The following is a 12,019-nucleotide window of genomic DNA, read 5'->3' as shown; positions in this document are numbered from 1 at the left end:
GGTTGCATACAAGTTACAGCCAACAATGCATTGACTCAGGTGCTTACATAAGGCTTCAGCTCCCCCGTGAGTCTTTCTGTGCTCAGCCATTATTATAGCCAAGAGGAATGTGCTGGCACTACTGCTTTCCCTTGTGGTATCTTAACCCAACCATTTTCCTCTGTTCGTCCCCTTAAATCTCTGATCAATTTTTGGTCTTCTTTCGAATATTTAGGAATTTGATTGATTTTAATTTTTCCGTCTGGCCTGTATCTCTCTGCTTCCACCTCCGCCAGGGAATTACCCATCTCTAGTGCAGCTGTTCCCTTGTGGTCGGCTTTGCAGGGCATAATTGCTACCTTCTCTGGCAGTTGGACAGCTTCCAGTAGTTTCAGAATTTCCTTTGCGTGTTTTATGTACTTTCCTTGGGTGGAATAAAGTCCTCTTTCTCTCCAGAGGAGCAGGGACAGCAGCAGGGAAAGGGCTCACAGACACTCCAGGCGCAGACCCTGTCCGCGCGGGACTCCCGCCCTTTGCCTATCGCCGCCCGCCATTGGCCGCCCGCAGCGAGGCCCCGCCCCTCCTCTCGCGATTGGTTCCCGCGGAGAGGCCCCGCCTCCCTCGCCTCGCGATTGGCTCTCTGCGGCGAGGCCCCGCCTCTCCCCTCTCGCGATTGGCTCCCCCTGGTGAGGCCCCGCCACCTCTCTCCTCGGCGCGCGGTGGGCGGGCGTGCGCGCGGCAGGGGCTCCGCCATTGGCGGGAAGGCGGCGGCCTGCAGGTCGGGCTGAGCCGCCGGCGGAGAGAGCGGCCGAGGCGCTATTGTTATTGTCGAAGAGAAGGGGCCGGCGGACACCGGGGCCGGCGCGGGCCCAGCGGCAGCCATGAGCGGCGGCGTGTACGGGGGAGGTGAGTCCGGCCCTGCCTCCCCCGCCCGCCGCGCGCGGCGCCGTCCCGTGAGGCAGCGCGTGCGCGCCCGCCCCACGCCGCTCCCTCAGCGCCGGCCCAGGGCCCCGATCGCGCCTCCCGTGAGATAAAGGGGGCTCCGGGAGAGCTGGGGAGGAGCTGCTTACAGAGGCCTGTAGGGGTAGGACGGGGGGGTAATGGGTACAAACCACCTCCGCTCCTCGAATCCTGTATGCAGTTCTGGGCCCCTCACCACAAGAAGGATGTTGAGGCTCTGGAGCGAGTCCAGAGAAGAGCAACAAAGCTGGTGAGGGGGCTGGAAAACAAGTCTTACGAGGAACGGCTGAGAGAGCTGGGGTTGTTTAGCCTGGAGAAGAGGAGGCTGAGGGTAGACTTTATTGCTCTCTACAACTACCTGAAAGGAGGTTGTAAAGAGGAGGGAGCTGGGCTCTTCTCCCAAGTGACAGGGGAGAGGACAAGAGGGAATGGCCTCAAGCTCCGCCAGGGGAGGTTCAGGCTGGACATTAGGAAAAAATTTTTCACGGAAAGGGTCATTGGGCACTGGCAGAGGCTGCCCAGGGAGGTGGTTGATTCACCTTCCCTGGAGGTGTTTAAGGCACGGGTGGACGAGGTGCTAAGGGGAATGGTTTAGTGATTGATAGGAATATAGGAATGGTTGGACTCAATAATCCAGTGGGTCTTTTCCAACTTGGTGATTCTATGATTCTATGAAGCCAGAGAGAGGCAGATTTAGACTAGACATAAGGAAGAATTTCTTCACTATGAGGCAGTGGCACTGGCTGCCCCATCCCTGAGATGTTCAAGGCCAGGTTGGATGGGGCTTGGATCAGCCTCGTCTGGTGGGATGTGTCTCTGCCCGTGGCAGGGGGTTGGAACTGGATGATCTTTAAGATCCCTTCCAACCAAAATTATTCTATGCTTCTCCAGGAGACTGGGCAACCCGTGGCCTCGGGCAGAGTCGCCGCTGCTGGGGTGCCAGGTGGCCCGAAGGGACCCTGCAGCTGGGAAGCTGGGCTAGAGGTTCCTCCCAGAGCACCTCCGCACACCCCTCCATGGGGAGGGCGCTTGGTGGGGCGGCATCCTTCGCTCACAGTCAACCTCGAGAGGTCTGGGCTCACCAGCGTGTGTGTGGCTGTTAATGTAGCAGATCTGAAAGAATCTAGGTGGAACTATCATAGGATTGTTTGGTAGGAAAAGACATTTGAGATCATAGAGTCCAGCCCTACCTGCCCTGTCTGAACACATCATCTATCCTTCTTTAAATATCTCCAAGGTACTCAACCACTCCCCTGGGCAGCCAGCCGCTCCAGTGCCTGATAACCTTTTCAGTGAAGAAATATTTCTTGATATATAATCTGAACCCCCCCGGTGCAACTTGAGGCTATTCCCTCTTCTATTAAAATTCCCCTTATGCCAAAGGACAGCATTGCAGTGTTCCAGTTAAAGCCTATCTGCAGTCTTCTGGTAGCTCTCTGATAACTGGAGTTCTGAAAAGAGAAGTTTCTCCTTATCTTGGAAAAGATCATCTTTTGTGAGCAAACACGACAAGCAGCAGGGAAAGGTCAGGATTGTAGCAGGGAGTAATAATCTTTCACAACTTCTTTTTTAACAATCTTTTCAGATGAAGTTGGGGCTCTGGTTTTTGACATTGGCTCGTATACAGTGAGAGCAGGCTATGCAGGCGAAGACTGTCCAAAGGTGAGAATCTGTGTGGCTCAGTCGCAATGCAATGTGAATTTGTGCCTTAGAGCTTGTTCGTTAGTTACAAGGTTTCAGGATATGCTGGATTTTGTTCTGCCTATATTGGATAAGAGAAGCTCTAGATTTATGAGCATGAAACCACCCAAAACCATTAATAATTCTCGTATACTGCTTATCTCTTGCCTCACAGGTTGATTTTCCAACAGCCATTGGTGTGGTGCTAGAACGGGACAATGGCAGCACCCTTATGGAGATCGATGGTGACAAAGGCAAACAAGGGGGCCCAACTTACTATATAGACACCAATGCCCTGCGAGTTCCAAGGGAGAACATGGAGGCCATTTCACCTTTAAAAAATGGAATGAGTATGGTGCTCTGTCTTTTCTACCTGTTTTTAAAACAGCATTACCAGGATTTAGAAAGTCATAGCTTTCCTGTAAACAGATGCTATACATGGCAACAGAAGCTCTAAGAATGGGTGCCTGATTTACAGATTGCATGAGGTATAGTTGGTTTACACTGTTAGTGGACTTCAGGCATAATTCTTGAAATGTTATGATCGTGGTGATTACAGAGGAAGAGAACTCTGTGAATACAGAAGTGTATGTCCACTGAGTGGAGCTTTTGACTAAAGAGCTCTGTGCAAAAAAGCCATTGGAAAACCTTTGTGAATTTATGAAATTGAACAAAATTTAGAAGTAACTAATCTCCTCACTTCAATGTTGTTACAGTTGAAGACTGGGATAGTTTCCAGGCAATTTTGGATCACACTTACAAGATGCATATTAAATCTGAAGCAAGTTTGCATCCTGTCCTTATGTCCGAAGCACCAGTGAGTAAAAGCAGCTTTACATTTTGAGAAGTCTTAACTGTATCTTCTTGCTGACTCTACAGACATTCATCTTGGAGAAGTCTGATATTGGCTTGTAGGTTAGGAGTGTTACAACTTAGCTACAGAAATAATAATTTTAAAATCCTTTGCCAGGTTCTGGAAGGTAATCTGTTTAAGACAAATGTCTTAAAAAATACAGTTTGAAATAGTTTGCGTGAGTTGTATTAGAAAATACTTAAAATGTGCTATGTTAGTCACTTATCAATAAGAATACAAAATAAGAATAAATCTCACTTTACTGCCTAGAATAAAAGCAAAAAGATGTTTGAGTGTCTTATTAAGTTACACTTAACAAAATGCTATTGAAAGCCTGTCACTTCATTCAGCCTTACAAGGACTATTATGTGATAGAGAATAATGCTTATAGTGGAGAAGTTTTAATTATTCTGTCCTCATTTCTAGAAATGATCTGTAAGGTGAGTGAAGTAGATTATTCTAAGAAGAGCTGATCTCCTCTTTGGTGACCTGGGGTTGTCCTGGACAGGGAAAGAAGTTGAACTCGATGTTCCTTGTGGATCCTTTCCAGTTCGGGTCATTCTGTGATTCTATAATACACATTTCTGGGAAAATATATGAACAAGGTCTCTGTCATTTAATAATGCTCAGTACTTGAAGGGCAGATCTTAAAAGTCACAATACAACAGGTAGACATGCCATACAAAGGTTTTGCTTTTCTTTAAGAATAATCTTATGAAAAGGATTTTCTTTTTCATTATTCCTTTGTGTTAAATTTTAGCTTATAGAGTATGCATGAATTTGCAATGGTTACTTCATGTTTGAGGGCTCAGTGGTGTCTAAATCGAGGTTCCCATTAACATTCTCCTGACAGAGCTAATCTGACTTCAACATATTTGCTTGGAAAAAACTTTGTTTTCAGTAATGTATGGAATATTTTATGTATATATATTTATATATATATATAATGGTTTAATCGTGAATGGAGTAGAACTGTAGGAAGATACCTTGGAAACAGGAAAATCTGGATTTATTTTTTTTCAACTGGGCAAGTTATTTCATATATCTTTCCTCTTGTAAAATGAGCACGTTACGTATTTTGGAGAGTTATTTGCACAACTGATTCTGGAAGAGCTGTAGAAGTGTAAAGAAACCTCTATTGTAACAGTAGAAGTGTATATTGCTTTTAAATCTATGTGATAGTTAAGCATGAATGTATTGTAGCAGAATTGTAGTCGAAAAGGTTCTAAAGAAGTAAATTACTAGAAATCTATCTATAGAATTTTGATATGATTTGAAACTATGCTCTAACAATCCTCAGGATAAACACATCTTCCTTTTGGCTGCTTTTTTGAGGTTTGGTTTATTTTTTCTTCTAGTGGAATACTAGAGCAAAGCGTGAAAAGCTGACAGAATTGATGTTTGAACACTACAACATCCCTGCTTTTTTCTTGTGTAAAACCGCTGTTCTAACAGCGTATCCTTTAGAATGCTTCTCCATCTGTGTGTGTGTGGGTGTCTGTGTCCCTGGAAATTATGATCAAGTTGTTCTAGGCAGTTCCTAGTATAACAGCACATATAACTTCTTTCAAATTAACTTTTCTGCAAACACCTAAGGAAGAACTAAACAAATTCCATTTCTGAACTTTGAAGCTTTAGAGTGCAGTTGTGAAGTTCTCTCAATCTGACTGTTTTCCTTGGAGGTGATGTCTTCCCACCCCCCTTTTTAACATTTCTTGCTGTTATATGCCATGGATAAGAACATTATGGACCTGGAATGGTGTTGTCCTGACTACTAAGTGCAGTAATTGCAGCTTGAAATTCTCCTAGCCTTTAGATGAATATTTTTAATTATTTTGAACTAATAATGTGTTTTCCGCTTCAGAGTCTAAATGAGCTGGAGGTACTTAGAGCTTGCTGTGTAGTGTTGACATGAAGTCCCTCCTTTGTACATCCAAAGCTGAACTTGGTTCACAGACAGAAATTAAAGGCCGTCCTCTCTATGAGATTGTGCCCTTCATGGAAAGATTATATGCACTGGAATATGGCAAATCCTTTTGTTAAGCCAAGAAATAACATGTCGGAGTCCTCATTCTTGGTTATGCTCTTAATTGTATGGCAACATTTTTTTTTCTGAATTGAAAATTCTGATATTTTCCTTAATCATTTTGGCTAGTTTTGCTAATGGCAGATCTACAGGTCTCATTTTGGATAGTGGAGCAACACACACCACTGCTATTCCAGTGCATGATGGATATGTACTTCAGCAAGGTAAACATTTTCATGAGTAATAGCATTGTGGTATCAAGGTTGAGTTAGCTTTCTTTCTGCTTTTACAGTTTTGTTAGTGTTTTTAAATCTGTGTATCCCCTTAAGGGAAAAAAACCCCTAATGGTGTTCAGTGACAAAACAGTTTGTTTTGAGAGTTTATTCATTATTTCAGTGCTTTCTAGGTTTGTGGGATTTTTTGGTTCTCTTTTTGTCTTTTAGGTATTGTGAAATCACCACTTGCAGGAGACTTTATTACTATGCAGTGCCGGGAATTGTTTCAGGAAATGAACATAGAGATAATTCCTCCATATATGATTGCTTCAAAGGTGGGAAAGTAACTTCAGTTGCTTCAGTTTGGGGAGAGGCTTAAATGGTTAATTGATGACCATGTTTCTTACACTCTCAGGAAGCAGTTCGTGAGGGGTCACCAGCAAATTGGAAGAGAAAAGAGAAGTTACCCCAGGTCACTAGGTCTTGGCACAACTACATGTGTAACGTAAGTAGGTAATTTCTGCCATTCTCAAACCCTCGAGGTGCTCCATAAAGAAGTTTTGTTCGCAGGTATATAAGTTTTCCTTTTGAAGAACTAGAAAATATTTAAAAAGTCAATATCAATTCTGTAAAGTCTATTGAATCAAAGACTGACATTCTTATAACTGTATTATTCTTAACTCCGTAGTGCGTCATTCAGGACTTCCAGGCTTCTGTTCTCCAAGTGTCAGACTCAACCTATGATGAACAGTACGTCACTGCGTTTTCCTTCTTGTACAATTATCACTTGTGCATGGGGTGCTTAGCCTGTTAGTGCTGTTGGCTGAATTTATTATGGAAGTTTTTTTCATAAAATCTCTTTATTTCTTAAAGTAGAAATAACAGTGTACATCCAGATGATAGGTTTTTATTATGATCTTGATCATCTTAGAATTAACATTATCAAAAGTCTAAGTCATAGCAATCACAATATTACATTTGGAACCTTGCTGTATAATGCTACTGAGATGACTTAACACCCTGTTTACATTTGCACTTCAATATGTTGCTTCCTAACGAATGCTCTAGGGTAGCAGCACAGATGCCAACAGTTCATTATGAGTTCCCCAACGGCTATAACTGTGACTTTGGTGCTGAGCGTCTAAAAATTCCTGAGGGATTGTTTGACCCTTCTAATGTAAAGGTAAACCAACTGTGATATGTAGTAGTTGGAAGGCTCTAAATACTGAGTTATCACATGGCTTCCCTTTGTACGATAGACTTAATTTTGTGATTTGTATGTGTGTGTTTATACTGTGTGGTTCTCTTGGGAATACAATTTACCTGTGGTGGTGTAAGGTTGGGCTAGCAGTGAAAAAAATGTAGTTCAATATGGGTGGTGATGAACAGAATGGAAAAATATGATATTTTTTTTATGCTTCGCTCCCTCTTTAGTTATATTTGTAGACTGAACTCATTCAGGGCTTCTGTATGCCTTGCTCTTTTGAAGTGATGATATGTAGATTACTGATTTTTATTCTAGGGTTTATCTGGTAACACGATGTTGGGTGTGAGCCATGTTGTCACAACAAGCGTTGGAATGTGTGATATTGACATCAGGCCGGTAAGTGTTAGTCAGACATGGATTATTTTAAGGCATAGATATTTTTGTGCTGATACAGTTTTTTTGGGACTAGAACACTGTTGATGAAGAAATGTGGATTTCTTAGCATAACGATAAATGCATTAGTATAATTCCTTAAGTATTGAATGTTTATATATATAAATACGTACAATGACCATTTTGTCTCACAAAATGCTGTATCAGGTTTTTTTTACTTCTACTCTGTGTTTCTACCTATATTTAAATAGCTTATGTCCAGATTTTATGGCTGGCACTGCATAATGTGCATTGGATTGGCTTCAGATTTCATGTTCATGATTTTGAGTCTTCAGATTTTTGGGTGTGGGAGATAAATTTTCTATGTGTAACCAATCAAAGGGAACTTTCTACGAAAGTGAAAAGAAGAGATTTTAAGGGAAAACTTTCTTTTTTACAAGTATGTCCCAACTTCCTCATATGTCAGTTTGAAAATATTTTGGTTTGATGTAGACTTCATGGAAGTAACTTTAAACATTTTTCCTCTTAACTGGCTTGTCAGGCTGGCTGAGTACACTAGGCCATGACTGTCTATCAGTTGCGGCATTAGTGAGATGGAAAACTGTTGCAATGCTGTGGTGTTTGCCTTTGTGGTTGGAACATCCAGCTGTAAGGAAACGAATTTGGATACAGGAGATAACTCTAGGTGTCAGGTTCTCTAATGGAATATATTCTGTGAAATAATTTTGAATAATTAATCACGTAGCTTCAGTTTTCCTTGTGTAGTTTATATTAAGTTGTCTTGAAATATTTTTCAAGTGATTAAAAAATTAATTGCAATGGTAGGAGAAATATTCTTGGCATTAAGTGATGTATTATTGCTGTTGATTATGTCTACTTGTGTGCCATTCCTCTCTATTCTGTGAAACAGTTGTTTTCAGGATGATTTCAGCCTTAATATAGTAGGTTGCTTATTCTGTCTTTAGGGCCTTTATGGCAGCGTGATTGTAGCAGGAGGAAACACTCTGATACAGAGTTTCACAGACAGATTGAACAGAGAGCTGTCTCAGAAAACTCCACCGGTAAAAAAGCTCTTTAAGTTATTGCCTTGAGTTACTTACCATTTTGCTTTTCTTCCACATAAATACATAAGCATGTGTCATAGCTCTGACTTCATTAGGAAACAAACAGCTGAAGAGATTTCTGTAGGGTAAGAAATCTTGTGCTCTAAAGAAAAGAATGAGGTCTTGAAAGGTTCTTGTATGGAATGAATTCTAGCAGATACAACTGCTTTCTGAATGTTTTGCTTCTCCGTTCCTGCTTTCAGATTGTGACTCGTAAGTTCTGTAATTGTCCCTAAGCAACAGTCACTGTTTCCCTTGGTGGCCTCACACATTCAGTCATTCTGCCTGAGGTCTTGTCACTTTGTCCTGGGAAATGTTCTTCCTGGATTCTACAGACAACTCAACCTTCTCGTACATAAAACCTGGTGATTTGATGTCCTTTTTTTTTTTTAATCACTTGATGTCAAAGAAAGTATTAATACCTTACACCTGTATTCTTGAGAGCACTTATATCTTATTATTTCTTGAATATTCATACTCAATATTATTTCTTGAATACTCATACTCAAGAAAAAATGTTGTATTTGTATCAACTCTGAAATCACAAATTTTCTGAGAAACTGTGAGGTAGTTATTTGCTGCTTACAATAGCTGAGAAGGAACCCTCTGAAATTTGAAGATTTTATTGCCACAAGGCATTATGAAAGCAAAAGGAATGAATGAGTCCAAAAGGGACCAGATTAATTAAGTTCAGCCAGGTAAGACATTTTGGTCCCAGGGCACGCTTTAAGTAGCCCAGTGTTAGAGATGACAATGTATGCTGTATTACTGCTTCCTACCTGCCCCACTTCTAGCCTTAAGTATTTGCTGCTGGTACCTCTTGGGGACAAGTTAATAGCCAAATGTTCTGTTCCACTGTGGCTGTTCTTAAACTTGTAGTACAGGACAGATGAGCATTATTGCAAGTTTAATAAAATTGACCTTTCACCTGCATGTTGGTTTATACACCAAGTTCCTTATGCTGCCTTTGCCCTGTCCCCGAAGGTCACCAGCCTACAATTTGTCTGATTGTTCTTTTGTTTTACCACCTTTTCTTTTCAGAGCATGCGCCTGAAGTTGATAGCAAACAACACAACAGTGGAGCGGAGGTTCAGCTCGTGGATTGGTGGATCGATTTTGGCTTCTTTGGTTAGTAAACCTGTGTTGCTATGTTGCTTTGCTGAGCAGCGCTGTTACCCAGAAATCTAGTTCTGCCTAAGTGTGCGTTGCTGAGTTAGTGCTACCATGGCAATTTTCATCTTGTCTGTCCTTGTGTAAGGTGGAGAGAATCTATTGCAAAAACAAGACAACTTGGGCATTTGCAATCAAAAAAAAACTTACCATGTTCTCCTACTGGCAATGCCAAGGTGCAGGCCTAAAATACAATATCTAGAAATGATGTGCATATAGTCACTATGGAAGCGGGTACTGAAATGGTTTGTGGGGAAAAGGAAAGGGAGACTGAAATCATCTTTCAGTACTGCAACTTCCTGTCTTTAATCGCTAGCAACATAAAACTCAAATGGAAAGACAGTTGCAGGTGAAGTCCTTTTACCTCATTTAATGGAGAGACCTCCTTGTTTTTCCTCCTAGGAAAAGCTAACCATGTTTCACTTAACTTTCATTTGTTTTCTGATTTATTTTTTTATTGTGTTTTGTTGGTTTTTTTAGGGTACTTTTCAACAGATGTGGATTTCTAAACAAGAATACGAAGAAGGAGGGAAGCAGTGTGTAGAAAGAAAATGTCCTTAAACCTCTTACTGTGAAAACTGCTGCCTGCTCAGCCCTCCTGTTTTATAGCTTTAGCACACTCAGGAATGGGATGGACTCTTTTTGTAGAAAGTTTATATTGGATTTTTTGCATAATTCAAGTTCCATTTTAACAAACCTTAGAAATTTTTGAGAGACCTAAATGGTACTATCATAGAAAAAGGATGTTTACATCCCTTGTAAAGCAATAATTCATGTAACAAGCATTTTATAATTTTGTATAAATGTCTATTTTCTCTAGTATCTTTTCCTGGGAACAGCTTTATGGGTTAGTTAATCTATAGAGATATAACCTTGCAAATGCCTCTGCAAATTTATTAAAAAATTCTTGTCTACTTTCATATACTAGTCTTCCTTGCTGCCACTTGGGCCTTAAATTGCTCTTTCTTCTCTCTTAAAAAAAATAAAATATGATCTTTTATATTTGAGCAACTTTGTGAGTACTTGGAGAGAAAATCCTTCTGCCATGTTAAAAATGGAAAGTTTGTTTTAGTGAATTAATCAAGGTGACTCAGTTCAGTGTAAACTTTTACGTTTTAGGGAAATTGTTACCCTCCATGTAGCAAAAATTTATATGAAGCACTGCTTTGCTTATTTTCTTTTTATGGAGAAATTCCATAAACAGTCAGTGCTTTCCACCAGATTTTTAGGAATGTATATAATGCCTTTATGATGTAGGTGAGAAGCAAAACTTGTTCAAGCCAGGGAAGTAAAGGCAAAGAAGTGTCTCTCCAAGACAAGGAGAATAGTCGTGGGCAGCCTTGGGATGTGGCTTGACATTTGACAAGGAGCTGCAGCTTGCTGAGGCGTTCACTGCTCGTTCACTGCTGGTAGGGTCAGTAAGTGCCTGCATTTTGCACGGGGAGCGTGCACTCAGGGGCAGAGGAAGGAGGGGGATTTTGTTTTCAGCAGGAACCGGCTGTTAAGATGCTGCTCTGTGTTGCTGTTAAGCTTTCTTTCACTGACAACTGTGTGATATTTTCCCTTGGGATTCAGTGAAGTTTTGCTCCTTATCTTAAAAGCTGTGGAAAACCAAATAGCATTTAGCTGATTTAAAAATAAAAAGTGAAACAGTACTTCTATGTTTTTTGTATCCTAAAAGACCATTTGGGTAAATATTGATTAGTCCGCTAGTTGAAAAGTTTTACATTACCTCCAAACAATAAAGTAATTTATTAAACCAGCCTGCTTTTGTGTTGCCATGATAGCCATGGGTTTGCTGTTGAGACAAAGTTGCTTGCTCCAGGTTTCCAAAGCTATTAATAAATCACACTTCCCTCACAAAACAGAGCAAATGTAAGTTGGTTACAGCAGGTGCTGCAGGTCACCAGCTCCTGTTGTCGTACTGGAAGAAGATGCAGTCAAGTTTGCATTCAAGCAGACTGTGGAATATCAGCTGGGCTTGTGTTGGGGCACAGTGCAGGGAAGAAAAAGAAAGTGCCTCTGGTATCAGTGGAGCACCAAGAGTGACGGGACAGCTTCTAGTTGTAGGTGAAGAGGGAGAGTAGGGGTTTTTTGTTTCTCTTCATTAACTGAGTATGCATTTTAAGCTTTCCTTGTGCTTAGGTATTGTTATGTCTAATCAACTTTTACCTTGTGTGTATTTTCTTAAAAAAGAAGGTACGATGGTAGGATCCACGAGTGTTCCAGCACTGTATGAAGAGCAAAACACCATCTGCGATTTTCTCACCAAAGGAAGGAGTTTGTTTTAGAAGTGGGTATTTTGCATGATGCAAAGCAGCAGCTGAGACAATGGAGACATATCCATCATCTACGGTTTTGGTTCTTATGGAATTTCCTCTGGTTTATCCAATTATATTGCACAGCGGATTTGCGTCCTAAAATAGTAGTATT

The 12,019-nt window shown here is 41.2% G+C and overlaps 1 protein-coding gene across 1 annotated transcript; it reads left to right on the top strand.

The window, feature by feature from the left end:
- The first annotated feature begins 720 nt into the window (after positions 1 to 720).
- Positions 721 to 10,894, top strand: ACTL6A (actin like 6A). Its single transcript, XM_069864702.1, has 14 exons — positions 721 to 885; positions 2,525 to 2,601; positions 2,795 to 2,969; positions 3,336 to 3,436; positions 4,831 to 4,928; positions 5,628 to 5,722; positions 5,942 to 6,048; positions 6,129 to 6,218; positions 6,402 to 6,463; positions 6,782 to 6,896; positions 7,236 to 7,316; positions 8,279 to 8,374; positions 9,458 to 9,544; positions 10,067 to 10,894. Exons 1-14 carry the CDS (start codon positions 861 to 863, stop codon positions 10,145 to 10,147), a joined length of 1,290 nt encoding a protein of 429 aa, XP_069720803.1. The 5' UTR covers positions 721 to 860; the 3' UTR covers positions 10,148 to 10,894.
- The last annotated feature ends 1,125 nt before the right edge of the window (positions 10,895 to 12,019 follow it).

This window comes from Phaenicophaeus curvirostris, chromosome 10 (genome assembly GCF_032191515.1).
Source record: "Phaenicophaeus curvirostris isolate KB17595 chromosome 10, BPBGC_Pcur_1.0, whole genome shotgun sequence".
Taxonomy (NCBI): Eukaryota; Metazoa; Chordata; class Aves; order Cuculiformes; family Cuculidae; genus Phaenicophaeus; species Phaenicophaeus curvirostris.
Note: the sequence above shows the minus strand (reverse complement) of the source record. Positions and strands in the feature narration are given on the sequence as shown.

Bases quoted from the DNA above. Each gene is read 5' to 3' on its own strand.
- ACTL6A (XM_069864702.1), top strand. From the start codon at position 861: ATGAGCGGCGGCGTGTACGGGGGAG. The intron at 6,897-7,235 runs GTAAACCAACTG...TTTTTATTCTAG, and splicing joins TTGACCCTTCTAATGTAAAG to GGTTTATCTGGTAACACGAT. The intron at 9,545-10,066 runs GTTAGTAAACCT...TGGTTTTTTTAG, and splicing joins GATCGATTTTGGCTTCTTTG to GGTACTTTTCAACAGATGTG.